This window comes from Podarcis liolepis (assembly GCF_965112155.1).
Source record: "Podarcis liolepis genome assembly, chromosome: 9".
Lineage (NCBI taxonomy): Eukaryota > Metazoa > Chordata > Lepidosauria > Squamata > Lacertidae > Podarcis > Podarcis liolepis.
Genome location: NC_139564.1, coordinates 138458 through 159756, shown reverse-complemented (window position 1 = coordinate 159756; position 21299 = coordinate 138458). Strand labels below are relative to the sequence as shown.

The 21299-nt window shown below is 61.9% G+C and overlaps 2 protein-coding genes and 1 long non-coding RNA gene across 5 annotated transcripts; 1 reads left to right on the top strand and 2 right to left on the bottom strand.

The window, feature by feature from the left end:
- Window positions 1-108: 108 nt before the first annotated feature.
- On the bottom strand, window positions 109-13108 carry LOXL3 (lysyl oxidase like 3). 3 transcript variants are annotated; one of them, XM_083458712.1, is made up of 16 exons: window positions 12969-13108; window positions 11700-12027; window positions 10794-10957; window positions 9097-9308; window positions 7788-7838; window positions 5786-5845; window positions 5351-5570; window positions 4769-4949; window positions 4249-4403; window positions 3772-3927; window positions 3089-3248; window positions 2558-2801; window positions 2197-2312; window positions 1839-1975; window positions 699-810; window positions 109-613 (listed from the first exon to the last, which is right to left on the bottom strand). In XM_083458712.1, the coding sequence occupies exons 2-16, from the start codon at window positions 12007-12009 to the stop codon at window positions 540-542; spliced, it is 2352 nt and encodes a 783-aa protein (XP_083314838.1). In that variant the 5' UTR covers window positions 12010-12027; window positions 12969-13108; the 3' UTR covers window positions 109-539. The 3 variants fall into 3 exon arrangements, with proteins under 3 accessions (XP_083314838.1, XP_083314836.1, XP_083314837.1); XM_083458710.1 differs by lacking the exon at window positions 7788-7838; XM_083458711.1 differs by lacking the exons at window positions 5786-5845; window positions 7788-7838.
- Window positions 13109-15797: 2689 nt separating this feature from the next.
- Window positions 15798-20001, top strand: DOK1 (docking protein 1). The gene is made up of 5 exons (XM_083460812.1): window positions 15798-15948; window positions 17176-17472; window positions 17815-17911; window positions 18187-18359; window positions 18843-20001. Exons 1-5 carry the CDS (start codon window positions 15880-15882, stop codon window positions 19887-19889), a joined length of 1683 nt encoding a protein of 560 aa, XP_083316938.1. The 5' UTR covers window positions 15798-15879; the 3' UTR covers window positions 19890-20001.
- Window positions 20002-20540: 539 nt separating this feature from the next.
- LOC310686028 lies at window positions 20541-21274 on the bottom strand. Its single transcript, XR_014515657.1, has 2 exons — window positions 21135-21274; window positions 20541-20933 (listed from the first exon to the last, which is right to left on the bottom strand). It is a non-coding gene; the product is annotated as an uncharacterized lncRNA (long non-coding RNA).
- Window positions 21275-21299: the final 25 nt, after the last annotated feature.

The window sequence follows — 21299 nt, the reverse complement described above, 5'->3', positions numbered from 1 at the left end:
TGGCTCTGGCCAGGCGATGCAAAGGCCTTTGGGGGGGTGCGGGGGGGTGGAGCTTTTCCTGTCTTGGAGCTGAGCTGCCCCTTCCTCACACATCAGCTGGGAGGCAAGTTGGACAAAAGACATGAACTTTATATAGGAAACAAGAAGTGGCCTCGGAGCCTGCAGCACCAGAAAGGGGGGGGGGCTGTGCAGGGGGGCAGAAGGAGCAGCTCCTGAGCAGGCAGGCAGGCAGGAGTGGTGTAGACAGCCTTCCTCCTGACACCCCCCCCCCGCAATTTCTCCATCGTGTCAGATGCTCCCATTTGTGGGAAGGAAAACAGCTTTGAGGTGGGGGGGTTGGCCCTGCAGTTCAGTCCCAGCTCCCCTATGGATGGGGGAGCAGGGGGTCAGCAGCCTTCTTTTCTTATGCCCATTGCCAACTGGCTTCTTTGCACCGTTCAGGGCTGTGCCGCGCCAGGTGAGCCGCTGTCTGTCATGGGCTTTCAGGGTTCAGCCCCCCTTCTGTGGGGCAGGCCAGCCGGTGGCGCTTGTGGTCTGGCCTACAAAATCTGGTTATTGAGCTGTCCTGGGTACTGTTCAAAGCGCCTGTTTGCCTCCTCACTGAGAGCATCACCTGCAGCAGAAGGACCAGAGGAGGGCATGAGGAAGAGGAGGGGACCCCCAGCAAGCCCCCCCCAAAAAAACCCCTTGGAAAGTACCTATATGGCAGCTGTGCACCCAGATGCGATGGCCGTCATACTTGCAGTTGCACTTCATGGCGTTGTTGGTGAAGTCGCTCTCCGCCACTTCGTACCGGGGGTTAATCACCACCTGGAGGAAGGGAGGGAGGGAGGCTGAAGGGAGCCCTGTGCCCCACGGGCTGCTGGGAAGACCTGGCACCCATCCTGGGGGGCAGGGAGTGCTCTGAGAGCTGGACGTCAAAGCCCTGAGGAAGGGCTGGAGCGGGGAGCAAGGCAGAAGCTCCACAGGTGCAGCGCCCACTGCCATGCCTGCCCCACTGATTTCAACAGGGCCTGATTTGGTGCCCAGCCTTGGACGGCCTTTTGCTCGCTGCCAGGTCAGTGTCTATAGAGTTGCAGCCACAGGGCTGGATCAGGCCCTATTTACAACAAACTAGGCAGAAAGTGGGGTAGAGAGGGAATCGCTTCCTGCCTCTCATAAGACCAGGCTTGGCAGGGACTCCCTTAATAGAAATGGAGAGTTGGAAGGCCCCCCTGTGTGTGTCTCCTCTGGGAGGGAATTCTGTGACACAATCCCTTGCCCTCCCTGTCTGCCATGCTCTCAAGCAGTCATGTGCCTGGGGCCTCCAGACAAACACACCCTGTTCTGAGACTACCAACCTTAAAAGTGTCATTGTGCTTCTACTTTCCTGTATTTGCTGCCTGCATTGAAATGTAAGTAAACAATTTTTGTATGTTTGTCTTACTAAAACGTGTGGTACCTTTTCTGCAGCAGGTAGAGAGGAAGGTCAGTGAACCTCAAATAAAGGTATAAAAAGGTATAACTGCCTCATTCCTAAAATTCAGGAAGCTGCAAAATGACTTAAGTGTGTTTACTTTGCCAAAAAGGCTTCACAGCCCACTTAGCTTTTCCATTTCTCCCACACGTGGGATACGTGGTTTAAAGTTTAATCTACAGATTTAATCCTCAATTCATCCCCTACCGAAGGGACTCTCAGGGCCATATAGTCCAACTCCTGCAGTGCAGGAAGCGCAGCTATAGCATCCCTGACAGTTGCCATTCACACAACCTGCAGTTCACCTGCGGAGTTTGCTGCCCCTCCCCTCCCCTCCCCTCCCCTGCCCTCCCCTCCCCTCCCCTCCCTCTTCTGGTCTCACCTGCAGGATGTAGTTGCCAGCCTTGACGTCGGTGATGTCTATCCACTGGCAGTCAATGTCGTGGCGATAGAGGTCCCAGCAGCCCACCGTGATGCCCTGCTCCCCAAAGTTGGCACATTCATAGCGCTTGCTCACGTCTGTCCAAAGAAGGGGAGAGGGGTCAAGTCCTGCCAGGGGGCAGCAAACTCCTCCCTGAACCCCTGGGAAGCTGCTGCCAGTCAGTGTAGGCAAACCTGAGCTCATTGGACTCCTTTAGATCCCATTCCTATCTGGGCTTCTGAGCCTCAGAGCAAAGGCAGCCACTGCCCCCTGCTCCCCCCCCCCCCACGGCCACAGGCACCCTGGCAGCTTCACCCACCCTCGTGGCATTCAGTGTCCTCCAGGCAGAAGCTGGCCTTGTGTCCCTCTGCGACTTTGGTGCCATTGGAAGTCAGGAGGTCATAGTGGGTGAAGACGTCCATGCTGTGGTAGTGCCTGGGGTGAGACATGGCAGTGTTGTGCAGTGGTTAGAGCATTGGGCAAGGAGAGACCAGGGTCCATGAAGCTCCCTGGGCAACTAGCCTACCTTGCAGGGTGTTGGGAGTATTTAAATGAAGAGGGCAGAGAGAGAAGCATGCCTTCGCCACCTTTAGTTCCTTGGAGGAAAAGGTGGGATATAAACACAACAGAATAGAAAGAGCGAGAGACCCAGCCCTGAGCCCAGAGGAGAGCGTCCTCACCCGTGACATTCGTGCCAGACCCAGGAGTGGCGCCCTGCCTTGGGGCGAAAGTCGGCCCGGCCGTTGTTGTGGATCTGCGAGGAGAAGCGCAGGAGGCGGCGGTGGCCGTAGGGCCAGTTGGCATTGCGGGCGCTGCTGGACAGGCAGTTCTCCTCCGCAGCGCAGTAGAGCATGTGCAGAGGGCGGTCCTCAATGTACGCCGTCTCTTGTACCAGGGGGGCATGTAGCAGCAAGTCCGAGGCAGCTGTGAAGAGAGAAGGGGAGGGGGCCGGGCCCAGCAGCTGTGGGGCTAGCCCAAGGCATAGGGCCACCTGAAGAGCCAGCCAGCCTCTGCTGTGGGGCTGGCCCCTCTGCCTCTCAGTGACCCCACACCCGGGGCTTCAGAGCCGGCCCCCAGTGAAGGTGGGAGGGCATGTCTCTCAAAGGAGCCCCTTCCTCCCCTGACCCCCAAGGGGCTTCCAGGTGGGCTTGCTCCCAGGAGCAGGCCCAGGGGTCTCTTTCTGCCCCCCAGCAGTCCCTCCCCTGCCTCACTTTCTGAGCAGATGACTCCAGCGGCGAATCGGGTGCCCGTCTTGGGGCAGTTGAGGGTGCTGTGGTGCTGGCAGTGGCTGAGCGCCATCTCGTGCCCGCCACACTTCACTCCGCTCAGCACCATCTCCGTCACGTTGCTGGCATCCCAGTACCAGGTTTCCTGGGGACAGAGCACAAGAGGCAGGGCAGTGGGGCACCTTCGCCCCTCTCTGTGGCCAGCACAAACAGAGGCACCAAACCGAAGGGTCTCAGAAGGGCCCTCCAAGGGCCATCTAGTCCAGCCCCCTGAAATGCAGGAATCGCAACTAAAGCCTCTGGGACAGAGGGCCATCCAGCCTCTGCTACCAACCTCCTGAGGGAGTCTGTTGTGCTGGTTCCCAAATCCTGTTCCTGCCGTGTCCAACCAGAGGCCAGAGCACCAGATCCAATGGACTCTCCTGCCTTGTTGGAGCAGAGCAGGCGGCCATCTGCCAGGGCTGCTTCAGCTGCCATACCTGCATTGCAGGGGGTCAGACTAGATGGCCTCTGGCGTCCCTCCCAACTCCACAGTTCTCTTGGCTAGTAGTAGCCCCCCCACCCCTCTTCTTCTCCACTGGGCCTCTTCTCCTTCACCCAGCTGCCCTCCCAGGAAACCCCTCCCCCTGACTGCCTCCTTCCCAGCCCCACGGCTGCCCCACACCTACCGTCACGGCATGCATGGCATAGCCCAGGCCGAGTTGGCGACAGGCCACCATGGCCTCGGTGGTGCTCCAGCCTGTGCTGCAGACGGTGCCCCAGCGGCCAGCGTGCTTCACCTCCACGCGCCCCTCAAATGCAGTTCGCCCCCCGGCGATGCGGATCTGTGGGGAAGCCCAGCGATGAGCTGGCGGCTGTCCCTTCCCACCAGCCAAGGCCAGGAAGGCAGTGGCCCCCTCAGCCCCAGCCGAGTGGGGGGCACGTCATCGTGGCCTCAAGGGTTCCCCAGCCCTGGCCGCAAACCAAGCCCCCCCCCACAGGTGCACTGGGGGTTGCCAGCCCCAGTCTGCATAGGGGGAGTTGTGGGCTGGGAAAAGCCTGCAGGCAGCCTAGTGAAGTTTCCCGTCCTTTGGGAGGAGCTGCTGCTGCTACTTGGGGGGTGGAGAGAGGACAAGGCCCCCCTTCCCTGGGGCCCCAGTGCTGACCGTGGTCTCGTGGCCCATGTAGGGGACGTTGCAGCGGACGGCGGCATCCTCCGTGTGCTTGCAGTCCTCCTGCGTGATGTTCTTGTGGGGGCAGCTCCAGAGGGACTTCTCAGTGCCCAGGCAGCGCACCTCGTTCAGGTGGATCTGGCCCATTCCTGTGGCAGGAGAGGAAACGCTGGGCCTCTGGGAATGGCCAGCCGAGAGCCCCTTTTGGGGGGCAGTCTATGGGGAAGGTGGTGGTGGGGAGTCAGAGATGGCCTGTGCCCCCTTTCTTCATCCCAAGCCACCACCCACATTTCCTTTGCCAGGCTAGTCTTTTCTGTAGAAGTATACTTGTTTCCAGAGTGAGCACATCTCTGCTGGTGGGGGCACATGCAGAGTGGGCGGACCCCCCATGAACATGGCGTGCCAGGCCTTTCTGGCACCTGTGGCAGTCCAGACGGCTGTGGGGGGGGTGGAGGGACTGTTGGACTGGGGGGCACCCCTGAAGGAGCAGCCCAGGCCCCCCCCAGCGGCTCACCTTGGCCCATGCGTGCCCCCGTCAGAGCCTCCTTGGCGCTCCCAAAGCCAAGCTCCCGGCACACAACACTGGCGGATGCCAGGCTCCACCGGTCATCGCAGACAGTGCCCCACTCGCCGTTCTTCAGCACCTCGACCCGCCCCTCGCCGGGCTTGGCCCCTCCCTTCAGCCGTACGCGCTGCTGTGGGGAGCAAAGGGCAGTTGAGACGCCCAGGAGGTGGTGCCCTGAGGCTGCCCCACTCCACAGTCCTCAGAGGTAGTGCAGTGCAGTGGTTTGAGAGCTGGGACCTGGGAGAGACTCCACCACCCTGGAGCTCAGGGGCCGATCTTTGGGCAGCTGCCATCTCTCAGCCTGACCTGCCTTCCAGGGTTGTTGCAGGACAAAATGGGAAGAGGTGCCAACTTGCGCTCCATTTGGAGGAAAGGAGGGATGTTTAGGTCATAATAAACAGCTGTGTCCTGCGTTCCAGGGGGTTGGACTAGATGACCCTTGGGGGTCCCTTCCAACTCCACAATTCTAGGATTCTGTGAAAGAGCCGGCAGGCTGGGCAAGTGCCCCCTGCTCCCTCCTTCCTCGCTCACCTGCCCCGTCTGCTGCCGCTGCCTCTTCTTCTTCTGGGCGTTCCCAGTGGCAAACAGCGGCCCAGGGACGCAGCTGACCACGGCCGGCATCCCCGCCCTGCAGGCGCCCGTGGCGTTGCCCTTGTAGAACTCGAAGGAGCAGAGGGAGAGGTGCACCTCCGTCCCCAGGCAGGCCACCGAGTGCAGGCGGTAGTTGAGCGGCTGCCGCTCCAGGGAGAGCCTGCAGGGAATAGGAGGGGGTCAGAGGGCAGGGCTGGAAGGAGCACACAGGTGGGGCACCTGTGGGGCAGGTGTGCATCGTAGCATCTGGCCCCCTTCCGCTGTCCCCTGCACTCCCATACCAAGCAGGGCCCTCGGCTTCTCTGGACCTGGAAGGGCAGCAGCCGGGTGCCAGTCCTGCCCTCAGACTCCCAGGGACTCACAAGGCCCCATTACCTCTTGGTGCCCCTAAAGTCCTCCCTGCGTCTATGTTTGGGGCGAGACCTGGAGACCGGCCTGGAAGACAGACAGACAAGGTGAGTGACGGAGCCCACCATGAACCCCTCCCTCCCTGGGGCCGGATCCTTGCAAACTCTCTGCTCATTTGCACTGCTCCGGGATGGATCAGGCCGCACAGGCCAGCCCAGGCTTGTCAGAAGCAAGCCTGGCATCCACTCCCCTAGGACTCATGCCAGCAGCCCCAGCCCCACGCAGAGAAGCCATGCAGCCCCACACCAGCAGTCAAGCATTGCAGGGGGGAGGTCTCTTCCAGCTCTGCAGTTCTGTGGCTCAATGTCTCATTTCTGCCTTGGGACTCAGGAGAATGCCCCCTCCCGCCCTCGCTGGGCATCCAAAGCCTCCCTCTAGCCCACCCCACTGTGCCCCACAGCACCACGCAAAGTGCTGAGAGAAACCTCAAAGCTGATTGCAGTCCCCATTTTCTCCCCAGCAGCTGGCACATGTAGGATGGTAGAGTGCTTCTGTAAAAGGAGGCTCCATTTAGCCAGGAGGGATCCTAGCTCAGCAGCAGAGGACATGGTGCTATGAATGCAGAAGAGCCCAGGATACCCCCCCCAAAAAAAAATCTCTCGCACACACTCAAAAGGCTGGGAAAGATCTTTTTTTCCACCTGGTGGGACCTTTGGGGAGTCATAACAGAGAGCTCAGGACAGGCTGGGCCAGGGAATGAGGCCGGGCAAACCCACTTCCTCTGGCCTTCAGGAATTTGCCTAATTCCCTTCTAAAGAGGCCCCCATCTGACTTGTGGCAGCGGATTCCAGCGGGTTCTGCAATGAAGAACTGCCTTTTTGCCCACTGGAACTCTCCCAACATTGGATCACTTCCTGAGTCCTGGAATTATGAAAGAGAGAGGAGCCCCCCCCCCAAAAGAAGCACTTTCTGAGTGCTTTTATAAACCTTCCTCCTATACCTCCTTTTGCCCTCAGGCTGAGCTGAAGAGCCTCCCAGAATTTGCCCTTTTAGGGAAGACTCAGAGAGGAAACTGATGATGCCACACAGTGGACCCAGGTTACACGGTGCCTGTGTTGCGGCGGGACCTGGGTGCTCAGCTCCCTCCCAGCGCCCCTTTGCTTGCCTGCCTGCAAAGACGCCTCTTTCTTCCCAGCTGAAGGCACACAGAGGTGCCCTCAGCCCAGCAGTGAGTCACCGCTCAGACATCCCTGGACCAGACAGAGCACACACTGGTGCCTTTGTCCAAAGTCCTCCGCGGCCAGACGCCCATTCACATGGCTCAGGTGCTGCCCCACTCTCCTCTCCCCCCACCCTGCCCGCTCCTTTCCTCGGAAACATTCCGGCATCTTCCCGTGCCGTTGACACACCAGCTCCCCAGGCCAAGTCAGGGTGATGGAGACGGGCAAGGATCCATCGCAAGGCCAGAGGGCTTCTCTCCTGTCTGTCTGTCAAATGACCCTCAGGTCCCTTCCAACTCTATAATGCTATGATTCCAACTCTGCATAGGGGGAGGGCTCCAAAGGGTCCTATCAAGACAAATGCTGCCCCCCCAACTCTCCATGCTCCTCAGTGCCAGCCCCCATCCGCACAGCAGAAATGGCTCAGCTCCAGGGCAGCCTAAGGCCATGAGACACTCATGCCCCTGGCAAGACAAGAAATGTCATCCGCCCCTGGGGAATGCCCCAGAGAGAGGTGCTGCCCCACTGAGAGGCAGAGGAGGCAGAAAGCAGAGAGCTCAGCCCTCCAGCAGCGCCTCTGAGTCCCTGGTGAACCTCCTGCCCTCAAACCTGGAGGGGAAGCATTGCGGAAAGGGGCACTCGGTTTGGGGAGGAGGTTCACCACCTCCCCTTCTGGATCCACAGCCAGTGAATCCGGACTGAGCAGGACGGCATGGCCCCCTGTCAGGTGGGGGGTAGGGCAGGACTCAGGGGTGGGGGGGCCAGGGGCCGCCTGCTGCACAGAAGCAGGGGCCTCCTGGCTCCGTTACCTCTTCCGGGGGCCTGGCTTCCTCCGGCCCTTGGCAGCTCGCTTGGCCCGCCTGCGGGAGGAAAGTCAACAGGGCCTCTTCAGGAAGACAGGCGAGGGGCCAGGCGGGGGGGGGGGAGCCCCCAGGGCAACATCTGGCCAAGTTGGTCCCCAATCCTCCCGTTCTCTAGCTGCAAGAGCTGGAGCTGCTTCCACTGAGCAGCTTCCCACCTCCCACCCAGACAGCCTCCCCAAATCTAACCGTCTGAATTCAAAGCAGCTTAGCTGGCAAGACAGGAAGGTCCAAGGCAAGACAGCAACCTCCTCCAAAGACCCTGGCTCCTTGCAAGGCAAGATAGACATTGCTAGACGGGAGCTGGAGGATAGCTCAGCTCCAGGGTGGGGGTGTCATTTACAGCAGTCCAAACCTATAAATTTTGGTGCCCAGAACTGGACATGGGACTCCAGGTGGAGGCTGACCAAGACAGACTAGAGCAGGACTCTGACTTCCCTTGATCAGGACACTAGACTTCTGTTGATGCAGCCTAGAATTGCATTAGCCTTTTTTGCTGCTGCATCACACCGTGGACTCATGTCAAGCTTGTGATCGAAGAAGACCCTGAGATCCTTTTCACATGACCTGCTGTCAAGTCAAGTGTCCCCCATTCTATATACAAAGCTGGTTATCCCTGCCTAAGTGTAGAAACTGAAATTTGTCCCTATTAAAATCCATTTTGACAGTTTTAGCCCAGTTTCCCAATCTGTTAAAGGTCATCTTGAATCCAGATTCTGACTTCTGTGTCATTTGTGACACCTCCCAGTTTGGTGTAATCCTTGACAGGAATTTGCACTCGGGGGGTTTTGACACATGGCTATGATGATGACGACAGTATCCAAGACTTAAGTGCAGAGGATGGGGAAGAGTCCAAAGGTCCTCTCCTGATTTCCCAACAGATGACCGCAGTGCCTGGAGACAGACAGTGAGGTCATGCTTCTATAGCAGTGACCAGAGGAGGAATGACCACTGGTAGGAGCGCAGAGAGAAGAAATGCCATGGTGCAACTAACCACATTTCTCTGCCCCAGCTGCAACAAAACATGTCTCTCCCCTATCGGTCTCTCCAGTCACAGCTGGAACTCTTCAACAGCCTGGCTTCACCCCCAAAGACACCCTCCTCCATTGTCTCCAGAGACAGACAATGTTAACCAGCAATTTCCCAGCATGTGACCAGTCCATTCCCCCTCCCCCATGGAGGTCAGTGGCAAGACTGTCCTCCAAGGGTCTGAATGGGGGGGGCATCTCGGTTCTCCCCCCTCCATGCAGTCACTCACTTGTAGAAATTGCGGTTGACCTTCTTCTCAGCAGGGAAGCCCAGCATCCCACAGATGACGCGGCTGTTGCGGCTGCTCCAGTTCTCATCACAGATCTGTGCCCAGCTGCCCCGGTGGCGGACTTCCACAATGCCCTCTGCCACGGGCAGGGGCCGCTTGGCGTGGGAGACCACGGGGCGCAGGCGCAGCTCCTCCACCTGGTTCTGCTCTGTCTGGAGGGAGGGAGGGAGGGTCAGCCCCAGGCAGAGACCTCTGCCCCAACCGCATGGCCTGGCAGGGGACTGGGTTCCACCCCGAGAAAGGATGCTTGAGTTGTGATTCCCACATTGCTGGGGGTTGGGAGAGGGTTGCAAGGAGGAGGAGTTGGAGGATGGAAGGTGGGACCTGTCTGGTGGGAGCCTGTTGGGAAAACAACTTTTAACACCGCCCCCCAACACACACAGAAAACCAGCAGGGTCTCCAAAGTGGGGGGGGGGGGAGGAAGAAGAGGGCAGAGACTCTTTTGCTGAGAGGAAGGAGGCGGCTGGGGCTCGGGTGGGACCTCCTGCTGTTGAGAAAAGAATCCCTGGACCCAAAAATGCAGCCACAGGGGTGTGGGGCCTGCTTAATAGAAAGCAGCATGGCTTTGCTGTGGCCAAGTGACGCCAGGCGGCCCCCACTTTCCCCTCGAGTGACGAGTCACAGAACGGAATGCTGTGGGTGTAAAACGCCTCTGGCCTCCTGCCCAGCTGGTGCCCCAGTTCCAGGGCTGACGTCACCCCCGCCAGCTGGAGACGGGAGGCCGTCAGGGCGGTGTGAGGAGCAAGCCCTGAGCAGAGGACGGAAGAGCCAAGGGGGTCTGTGTGGGGTGAGGGGTCTGCTGTAGCTTCCCAGGAGGACTTCCTGACTGGGGCCAGGCCTGCTGGGAAATGCTTGCAGGGAAGCCCAAAACTGGGGGTGGGGAAGAGTTCACCCACCTCAAATTTCTCCAGAATATAATAGGGGCAAACTGGCAATGGAAAAATGGAAGGAATGTGGCCCCAAAGCAGCCCTGCCAGGTCTCCCAGGGACACCTCAGGCCAGGCTCCCTCTTGCCCCCCACTCCTTCCCCGCTTCCGCAGTGACCCCCTTACACCCGCAGGGCTAGATCCCAGACTGTGCTAACAGTGTCTGTGCGCTGGAGCCACGAGACATTTTTCCTGGAAAATCACCCTCCAACTGAACATTTGCTCTCCCTTCGTGGAGGAAACGCGTCCCAGCCAGCAGGAACATCTGGCCAGAGCTGCCTTGCTCTCGCTTGCTGTTTCCTACTCTTTTTCGCCTGCCATAGATGCATAAACACCCACACCTGGGCAGCCCATGAAGCTGAGGTTGGAAGATTCAGGGTAGCTGAATCCTTCCTCAAGAGGGACTGAGCCCCAGGCAACAGGCCCAGGCACAAGGCAGGGCTGATCCCCCTGGGGGCCCTTCTTCCTTCTTTCCTTCCACCCCCCCCGCCCCGCCTGGGCCTCCTCCAGTCTCTTTCAGGGAACATCCTGTGCTCTCCCAAGCCTTCCACTTCTGACTAATGCAGCCTTGTTGGGACCCACATGCTTAGGGAGCAGTTGTCTGCAGCAGGAACGGGGGTCCCCCCAGCTCCCACTGCCTCTGCTGCCACAGGCACAGCAGCCCTGCCGGCCTCCCCCCCACTGCCCCCAAGCAAACGTCCCCCCACCCACCTCAATCACATTGGAGTCCACAAAGCCAGGGATGCGCTCGTCTTTGCAGATGACACCGGCGTCTTCTTCGTGGGAGCAGTCGCTGTTGCCCCAGCCCCTCGACCGGCAGTCCGTGATGCTCTTCTCACTGCCCCCACAGTTCACGTTGTCCAGCCAGATGCGCCCTGCAAAGCCATAGCCAGGAGGAGTCAGGTGGGTGATGGAGAGGGAGAAAGAGAGAGAGAGAGAGAGAGAAGGAGAGAGCACTCAGCCTGACCTGAGAGCGACTCTAGCCAGAGACTTTTCCTTAGTCAATCTTGGATGCCTGCTCCTTAGGACTGGCTGTGCTTACCCAGCAAAGAGGAGAAATGCTCTCTGCATGTGCTTAAATGCACAATCTTTTAGTATTCCTTCACTGGTTCTGCAAGATTGTGGCCTAGAAAGCTGTGGAAAGCGAGGAGCCAGTGTGGTTTTGTGGTTAGAGTGTCAAACCAGGAGAGACCGGGGTTCAAGTCTCCATTTGCCCATACAGCTCCCTGGGTGACCATGGGCCAGTCGGTGCCTTCAGCCTTACCCACCTCACAGGGTTGTTGTGCAGATTAAATGAGGAGTGGGAGAAGCACGTGGTCCACCGTGAGCTCCTTATTTAAGTGCAATAAACAATTACATAATATTATGTATTTAAACAATCTGTGGCCTTTTAAACTGCATGGTGTGTTTGTTACTATGTTATGTATTTTGTGATTTTTATATTGTGAAGCAGCCTGGGATCTTCTAGAAATTTAATAAATTAAAATGTGCAGCCTGGATCAGATCAAGGCTGCAGCTTATGAGTGTCTCCTCTTCTCAAGGACAAAACAGTGCAGGGGCTGCCCCGCCGCGGCCCCGCCCCATCCCAGCGCCCCTTGCTCGGCCCTCGATGCTCACCGATGCCTTTGCCATACTTGGCGCTGTGAGTCCAGCCGGTGGCGGCCACAAAGCCCAAGTGGCGGCAGAGAACGTGGGCGTTGGCCAGAGTGAAGTCGTCGTCGCAAATGGTGCCCCACTCCTGGCCGTAGAAGACCTCGATGCGCCCCTCGTTGTGCTTGCGGGGGTAGCCAGCCAGCCGGAACTGCAGCTTGGGGCCAGCCGGGGTGCTCTGCACTGGGGGTGCCGCTGGGGTGCTCTGCTGGGCGGCGCCCACCCCCAGCCAGACACCACACAGCAGCCCAAGCACCTCCCACAGGGCAAGACCCATCGTCCTGGCTGCCTGGACCTGGAGGGGAAGAGAGGGAGCTTGAGGGGGGACAACCCGCAGGGCCCGGGCCCAGGCAGGCAGTCGCGGCCCTGCAAGTTCAGCCTGGCGGTCGTCCTGCCCCAGCGAGGCCATTCCTCCACCCGGGAGCGCAGAGCCAATCCCCGCGGCCATCCTGTGCCCTTGCCCAGGACCAGAGGCGCCCGCCCCGCTTCTCCGGCTGAACTGGCGCGGATGCTGCTGCTCCCAAGGGCTCGGAACAAGTCCCCCCTCCGCATAAGAAGCCTCTCGTCCGCAGGAGCCCCTTCCGCTGGCCAGGTGGGCGCCACTTGGGGATCGAGTCACCTTGCGGAACTGTCGAGGGGCTTTTAACTTTCGCAAAAAGGGGGGTTGCCGGTGGGCAACCTGAGACGCGCGGAGGGCCCGGAGAAGGAAGGCGGAGGCGGCTTTGGCCCCTCCTGGGCCGGGCAGAGAGCCCTTCGGGCGGAGGAGGCAGCCGGCGCCCGCATTGGCCGAGCCGGGACTTTTAAAAGGAGAAAGTGGTTGCGAGCTGGGAGAGCGAGATGGAGCCTCCACGGGCAGAGGCCGTCTACCTTCTCCCGTCCGGGGCCTTGCGAGAGGAACCGCGGCCCGCCCGCCCGCCCCCGCGAGGAGTCCTGGCCTCCAGTGGCCGGGCGGGGAGGCGTCTGGAGGCCCCCTTCCTCCCCCGTCCCCTGTCCCGCCTTCCAGCTGCCTCGGGATGCCGCGGGGTCCCACGCAGCCGCCCACCCCGGAGCTCCCCCGTCCTCCCGGAGCTGGGCAGGGCTGGCCAGCCAGCCAGGCTCGGGGGCGGCCTCTGCCACGGGCGCCTGCTTCGAGACGGCGTCGCGTCTTCCAAGTTCCCCCTCCCGCTCGCCCAGCTCCATCTCTTCCCGAAGGAGCGGGCGCCTCCGGTGCGCTCCCCGCAAGGGGTCCCCGCTGACCTCGGCTGAGCTGCGCCGCCTCCACTGCCTCCCCTCCGCCGCCGCCGCCTCCGAGCCGCGCTGCCCCGCTGTTCAAGGCCAGGCGACTAACGGGCCGCCCCCGGCCGGCCTCTCCTTCACCCCGCCCCCGGCCGGCCTGCCTGCTCGCGCTTGGCTCGGGCCGGCGGGGCGGGCGCAGGCAGCAGCCCCCGGCAGCGGGAGAGGCGCAGGCGCGCCGCCACCGAAGAGCATCGGGGGCTCCGCTTCGGACGGGGCGGGCGCAGGGAGGGAGAAGCCTGGCTGGAAGGTCCCTCCCTACTTAAGGCGGGACGGGGAGCTCCCGGGAGCCGAGAGGGGTCTCGAGCCAGCAGCAACAGCAAGAGGAGGCGCGCAGGGTGATCCTATAGCGGAGACCAATGGCAGGGCCACGGCAGCCTACTTTCCGCCGGAAAACCTCCTTGCAGGCGCATCTTGCAGTCGAAGGAAGGAGCCCTCTCCAAGGAGTGGGGTGTGGTCGGGACTCAGCTTCAGACCCCACAGGGGGCGTCTCCTCTAGGGCCTTCGACTAGCTCTGGGCCAGGAGAGGATGCCGGATTAAGCACTGGAACTCCCTGCCTCAGGATGCAGTGATGGCCCCCAATTGGATGACTTTAAAAGAGGATTCGGCAAATTCATGGAGAAGCCTGCTTGATTTTTTTTCTGGTATGCAGTGCATTCCCCTAGAGCATATCCCCCCGTTTTCTTCTTCCCCCACAAACCCCCCCCCCCAAGAAACCAAAATAAAAACGGAGTTTCTGGCAGCTTTTAAACTGATTGAGGGATGAAAGCCCCAGAGTAATTCAGTCCTGGAAACATGCCATAGTCCCCCTGATCCAAATGCTCAAGGAGACCTTGACAGGATGAATGAAATCAAGGAAGCATCCAAAAGCAGGGGCACGGACGCAATGGGCGACTTCCGCTCCGCTCACCTAGGCGGGCTGCATGCGGGTTCCGGGCACGACCAAGAGGCCGAGTTTCTAGGCATCCTAAATGCGCTGGAACCAAGCAGGGCGCAAGCGCCCTCTAGTGGGGAAACAACAGCCCTGCCCTGCCGCCTGCTGCTGATTTCAGAGGCCTCTGTAGGAGAGGGACGTCGCTTGTGGGGACTGTACTTTTTGAGGCTCAGGTGACCCGAGTGCCGTGGAAACTGGGAAAACCCTTCCTCAGCTTTGCTGGTGACCCAGCTGCATCCTTATCTGGACAGGGACAGCCTAACTTCCATCGTCTATGCTCTTCCCCCTCTTAGTTAGATTACTGCAAGGCATTGTACGTGGGGCTGCCTCTGGAGACAGTTCGGAAACTTCAGCTGGTGCAGAATTCAGCAGCCAGGTTGCTCCCCAGGGCAAGAGGGTTGGAGAATAGGACACCGATCCTGGTCTAACGGCACTGGCTGCCAATGAGTTTCTGGGCCCAATTCAAAGTACTGGTTTTGACCTATTAAAGCCTTAAACAGCTCAGGATCGCAATACCTCAAGAACCACCTCCTTCCATATGACGGTACTTGGACCCTGAGATCATCTTCTGAGGCCCTTTGTTCCCTTTCAAGCAGGCCTTCAACGATACTCTCTTAAGTGTGGTGGGGACGGGGTTATTGGTTGGTTGGGTTTTTTTCTGGTTTTTATTGCATATTTGGTGTTTTTCTCTTTTATTTTATGTTGTGATTGCCCCAAAATCTAGGGATGAAGTGTGGTATACAAACAAACAAAACAAAATAAAAATTCCATACTCCAGATGCCTCTCAGCTGAGAGGGCCTGGGCTTCAGCAAAGCCCTCTTCCCTTGCCAGCCCCCCTCAGCCACGCAGCTGCTGCAGGAGCTCTGCCCGCCTCCTCTGGGCTCCAAGGGCAGGAGAGGCTTTGGCCCCGCCCTGCTGGGATCCTAAGCTGGATGCCAGTCCTTCTTGAGGGCCCCGGTCAGGCCGTTGACTGTGCTGGGAGGGTCCAGTGGTCAAGCGCAGGTCATTCCCCGGCGGCACTTGTATTCCCTCCTCTAAAGCATCCATGATGGAATGGAAAGGGACCAAGAGCCCTGTGGCACCCCGCTCGTCCAGCCTCCTGGCTCCCCCCCCATTGCCAGCCAGATGCCCATCCCGAGAAACCCGCCCGCGAGTCCAGAGTGCGACAGCCCCCCCTCCTCTCCTGCGGCTTCCCCGCCCGGGCATCTCCGAGGGGCTCCGCCCGGGCCGACTCCGCATTGCGACCGAGCAGCTCTTCGGGGCTCCAGGACAGACCTGCAGCGCGGGGCTCCTCCCGCCCACGGACACGCGCTCCCACCCGAGACCTACGAGCTCCGGAGTCACGAAGCAAAAGTTTCGACGACGTTTCTGACCTCGCAGCCAACCCCCCGCCCCGGGGACTTGCCACCACGCTTCAAAATACAAACGCGCTTCTTTCTTCTTCTTTTTGCGTCGGTTGGGGATTATTTTTTCCTTTCAGGTGGCCTCTCGCCTGAATGTCCGCTCTAGAAAGTGGACTGTTTTCTCAAACTTGTTTTGGTCCCGTCGAACTTTTGAGGTTTCTGGTCTTGTAACGTCCCAAACGCAGAGGCAAACTTTGGATCACGAAACCAGTTGGCTTCGAAGCTTTCCTTGGCGGTGGCCACGCCGTCCGGGATGAGGCCCCCGAGCCGAGAAAGGGCCCGCCGGGCTGGCCGTCCTTCGAGGCTGCTTCCGGCCAGAGGGCGGCCCCCAGCGCGGCCGCCTGCCCCCTCCGGCCCGCCCCTTCGAGGCAGGGCTGAGCCGGGCCAGCGCCCCCATCCCGGGCCTGGGGGCGGAGCCGCCCCACCCCGCCCGGCGGCTTCCGCTCCCTCGGCGAAGCCCCTCCCCGCGCCGAGAGGCGGCGGCGGCGGCGCTGACAGATCCGGAGCGGCTGGGCTGCCCGCGGCGACGCTTCCGGATGGACCCGCCGGTCAAGGCCGGGCCGCTCCTGCTCCAGCAGCCGTCGGGGCTGCGCATCGGCGCCAAGGTAAGGGCGCCCTGCCGCGGCCGGGGCTCCTCGGCGGGGGCTGCTCCCAGCGCCCCACGCCCCCCGCCCGCCGGCGCTTCCGGGATGGGGCGCTGCCGGCAGCGCGGTCTCTGCGCGGGGCGAAAGCGCGGGGCGACTCTCCTGGACCCGGCGCGGCCCGGAAGCGCGGCCCCTTCGGGATGGGGGCCCCGTGGGCTGCCCCGGCCCCCTCCCTGCCCGAGGCCCATCCGGGACCCGCTCCTGGGCTGCTTGGGGCACCTCCCGTGCTCTCCCTTCTTCTGACGCCCCGTCGAAGCCGGAGGAGCCGCGCGCGAAGGAAGCGGTGGCGGCGGCAGCAGCAGCAGCCTTCCTTCCTGCCGCTCGGGCGCCTTGCCTCGCCCTCCGGGGCCGCCCGTCCAGCTTCCAGCTCTGGGTCCGGTCCCGGCGACGGGCTCTGCTCTCTTCTCGGGGCTTCCCGGCCCTTTCCACAAAGGCGCGCCAGACGAGCGCATCCCCCCCCCAGCGCCCCGGGGTGCTAATAGGGGTACCTCCTGGTTTGGCCCAGACGGGGCGGGGCGTCGTGGACGCTGCCGGGAGCAGAACTGGACCAGGCCGGATTGACCGCTCTTCGCCCAGACCAGCCTCCTTCAGGGTCTTTCCACCACTTCTCCCCCCAAGTGGAGCACAGGAACCAGGGAGGGGAAGCCCCGTGTAGGGACTTTCTTAATCTTTGATGCTTTACTCTATGGCTTTTTAATATTTTGATGGAAGCCGCCCAGAGCGGGTAGGGCAGCCCAGCTAGCTGCGCAGCAGATAAAGAAATAAAAGCATTAATATGATTAAGAAGTGGCCGGCTTCCTCCTACGTGACTGGAGCCCCTCCCCAGAGAAAGAAGCTAAAGCCTCTTAAGCCCCCATTGGGGCGCAAGGGGATCGGCTCCTGCAGGGGGAGCCAGGGGGCCTCCAGGGACTGGTTGGACTGCACTTCCCATCAGCCCCTGCTCAGCAGGGATGGGGGCTCCATGTTGGCCACCTGGGGTTGTGGGCGTGTGCACTGGGCTCTCCTCGAACCCTGACTTGGAGGCACCTGTTGGGCCTCTCATACGCCAGCTGAAGGCAGCGAGGGGAGGGCAGACCCTTCCCTGGTTGTGTGCAAACTCCCTGCTTGCAGAAAGGCAGGCTCCAAGTGCACTGACTGCCTGTCCCTGCGGCTCCTCCGGCCCCATTTCCCCTCTGCCTCTCGTTGCAGCGATGGAAGAAGAGCTGGTTTGTGCTCTACCCGGCCAGCCCGCATGGTGTGGCGCGCCTGGAGTTCTTCGACGGCAAGGAGGGTCCTGTGCCGGCGGAGCGCGTGGGCACCAGGCGCCTGGACAAGAAGATTGTGCGCCTGGCGGACTGCGTGAGCGTGGCCCCCGCCCCAGACGGCAGCCCCAAGGAGGGCCTTTCCGCCTTCCGCCTGGAGACCAGCGAGCGCAGCTACCTCTTTGCCGCCGAGCCCCACGAGGCGGCCGACTGGATGGCCAGGCTCTGCGAGGCAGCCTTTCTGGTGAGCCCACCCTGGGGTGGCGGTTGGGGGGGGGTCTCAGCGACTTGCAGGGAGAGGCCCTTGCCTGAAACCCTGCTCATCTGCTGCTGCCAGCCAGTGTAGACAATACTGTGCTGGCTCTGCATAAGGCAGCTCCCGATGTTCCAGGGACAGTGGAGGGCTGGTCAGCCTTGGCTGGTGGGAAGAGCCCCCCACTTCACTCCTTGCCCCCCCCCCGGCCGTGCTCAGGGGCGGCAGGGGTGCTGTGCATGCCGGGGGTGCCCTGGACGCCCCCTGCAGCAGAGGAGCTGCCATTCCTGGGAAGGGCTGGGGGTGTCTGCTGACGGTCTTCTCTCCCGGCAGGGCAACCCTGGCAAAGGAGCACAGCCTGCGGCCGACTGCACTGGGGGGCGACCCCTGGAGATGGCCATGAACGCCATTTATTACTCCCGAGAGGAAGGTAGGAGGCGCTCAGGAGCAGAGCTCAGACTTTCAGCCAGTTCCCCCCCCCCCGTAGTTTGGGTGGTGGGGCAGAGGGAGTGCCATAGGAAGTCACGGCTGCTGCAGGACAGAATTGCATGCTGGGAGTCCCCCGCTTTGGAAAATGCAGCTTGGGCTGGGAGGACTCTGGCTGCCGGGCTGCTGATTCTGGGGTGACGGCTGCTGGGCGGGTGCCTGCCCCCCCCCCGAGGGTCCCTGGGGGTCTCCTGCTCTGACTCTCCCCCTTGGCCACAGTCAGCGAGTTCTGGGTGACGGTGCAGAAGACGGAGGCTGCTGAGCGCTGCAAGCTGCAGGGGGTCTACGTGCTCAAGGCGTCCGGCGAGGGCCTCATCCTTGGGGACCCCCACTCCAACCAGCCCCTCTTCACCTGGCCCTACCGCCTGCTCCGCAGATATGGCCGGGACAAGGTGGGTCCAGGAGGAGGGGTGCATGTGGCAGGGAGAGGCAGGTGGGAGGCTGCATTACTGGGGGCCGGACCATGGGGGCAGGATCATGGAAGCCCAAGGAGTGATTCAGTTGAGATTCCTGCTTTGCAGGGGGGTGGGACTAGATGCCCCTCAGGGGCCCTTTCAATTCTGCAACTCTGTGAACAGGAGGAGCTGCTCTTGCTGCCTGTCTGCCAAAGAGCTGCCCTGGGAGAGCTGGTGATGGGGGCTGGGCTCCCTCAGTGGTTGAGGAGGTGCCCAGCTGGCACTGCCTTCTGTGCTGCCCAAGGGCTTTACGGCCAGCTCAGAAGCTCTCTTGCTGGCCCTGTGGGGTTCCTGGCTGGCGGGGCTTGTGCTCAGAGTGGGCAGAGCAGGGGCGGGGAGGTTCCTGTACCCCTCAAAGGGTCCTCTTGGCCCCCGGCGCTCCTTTGCGGCCCCTGACTGTGCCCGCTCTCTGCCCCGCAGGTGATGTTCTCCTTTGAAGCCGGCCGGCGCTGTGAGTCTGGGCCAGGCAACTTCACCTTTGAGACCAAGCAGGGCAACGAGATCTTCCACGTGGTGGAGGCGGCCATTCAGGCGCAGAAGGCACAGGTGGCTGAGCATCGCCACAGCACCTGCTCCCTGGACGCCGAGCTGGGCCAGCTCCCGGGCGCCCTGGCCGGCTCGCTCAGTCTGGAGGGGGAGAGCCTGGCGCCCGCTCTGGCCCCCGAGAGGCCCGGCCTGCGCCCGGCCCTGGCCAAGCTCAGCGCTGCCACTGCTGCTGCGGAGGAAGAGGAGGCGGTGGCCCCCGCCAAGGGGCTGGGCCTGAGGGACCCTCTGGCCAAGTGGCCCAGCACTCCCCCCCGCTCCCCGCTCCCCGAGGTGCCAGGACACGCACTGCCCCCCGAGGACGCGGGCAACGTCTACTCCGAGCCTCTGGACGCGCTCAGGGCCCCTCGCCCCCGGCCGGACGCCCTCTATGCGGAACCCGTGGACAGCCGGCGCGAGGGGGGCAAGGAGCGTTGCCCTCTCCAGAGCAAACTGCTGTATGAGGAGGTGGGGCCTGGTGGCGGCCAGGACAAGCACATCTACGACGAGCCGGAGGGGCGGGCCCAGTGGCCGACCCCCACCCCCACTGCCATCTACGACGAGGCCCGCCTCCCCTGCGAGGCCTGGCGGACGCAGGGCATGGAGAGCCCGGCTGGCTACGAGCTGCCCTGTGTGCTGGGCACGGGGGAATATTCAGTGCCGGCCTTCCCCCCGAAGCAAGGCCTCTCCAAGCCCCCCAAGCCCTGCCCTGCCCCCAAGCCCCCCCGCACCCACAAGAAGCCCCCCCAGCCAGGAGCCCCCAGGCCGGCCCCCGGCAACAGCAACAACAACAACAGTGGCCGCGGGGGGGAGGAGCCCCTCTACAGCAAGGTGGTGAAGCCGCCCCTGGCCAGCCCCGGTCGCTCTGGGGGGGGCAGTCGGGAGGAGCAGTCGGTGGACGAGAGCCGGCCGGCCTCCGTCTACGAAGACCTGGGTGAGATCTGATGGCTCCCAGGGAAGTCGGGGGGGGCAGGGGATCCCCTTGGGTCCTTGCAGGATCCGTCTTGGGCGATATTTTTCTACAGATGTCTATTTTTATTAAAGCATTTTGTTTCAATGGAGCTGAATGCATGGGGGGGGGGCTGAGTGCCCCAGGGGGCAACGGGTGGGTGGGGGGCTGAGCAAAGCAGGTTTTTGGAGCTGCTTTGGGAGGCCGCAGTTTGGAGCAGGCCAGGAGAGGGGAAGCGGAGCCCTGCCTTCTGCTCCTGCCAACCGTCAGGGGTGGGTCCCCCCCCATCTCCCCCTGGTCCTAAGGGCTCCTCCAATGTGGGGTGTCCTGCTTCAGAGCATTGGACTGTCTTTTTTCTGGGTGGGGGGAGAGACGCCCCTTTCCCAGCCCCTGAACTGCCTGAGAGTGATCAGCCCCCCCCCCACTTCCTTCCACTAGTCCCAGGCAGAACTCCCTCCCCCCAAAAGATTCAGCCTGGGGTGCCAAGGCGGAAGAGGCCCAGGGAGCGGCTGCAGCCCCCGCCTCCTGCGCTGCTTCCTCCTCTGTGGCTTCCCAGCAGGTTCCCTCTTCTGTCTTCCCCACAGCTGGGGGGGGGGGGAGTGCCCTGCTCTTGCGGGGGGGGGGGGACAGAAGGACACAGCTCAAGGTTTGGTGCAACAAAGGCAAAAGTTTATTGAAGGGGGTCTCCAGAAACTGGGGAGGGGGCTTCCAGCCACGCTCGTCCCCCCAAGCAGACAGAGATCCAGGCATTTCTGCAGAGGCTCCAGTTTTGCCACACGAAGGGGAGGGACAACTCCAGCCCCCCCCCAGGTGCTCAACAGGGTGCTTGTCTGGGTTGGGCTCCTCTTTTTGTGGGAGCTCTGGCTCAGCGGGGCCTCCATGGGGCGAAGGGAGTGGCCCCTGCGGTGTCACATGGCGTCCAGGAACTCTTCTTCGTCTCCAGAGAACAGGGAGAAGGCGGGTGGGCGGGGGGCAGCGGGTGCCATGCGCAGGGGGGCCACCATGGCCCTGGCCTTGCCCAGGTGGGGGCGGGTGCCCTGCTGTGGGCAGAAGGAGGAGGTGGAAGAGGCAGTGTGACCCCCAGGCGAGGGCTGGTCCCCCTTTCCACTCCCGGGGGGGCACCGGTTCCCTCTGCATCTCAAGTGGTCTGGCACAAGTGGGGTGGACCTCCGGCCCCCAACAGCCACTGGGGTGGCCCTTTGCAGCCCTGTCCATGGGGTGAGGGTGCCTGCCATACCTACCTGACGGGGGAGGTGCCGATCTGCCTTGCGCTCGGGTCGGGAGGGGGGTGGGCGCCCCAGGCTGCTCCTCAGGGCTTGGTACAGGGGGGCCCCCCCACTCAGGGGACTGTAGGCCGGCTCCAGCTCCAGGCCGTCCAGGAGGTTCTGCCGGGAAGGAGGTTTCAT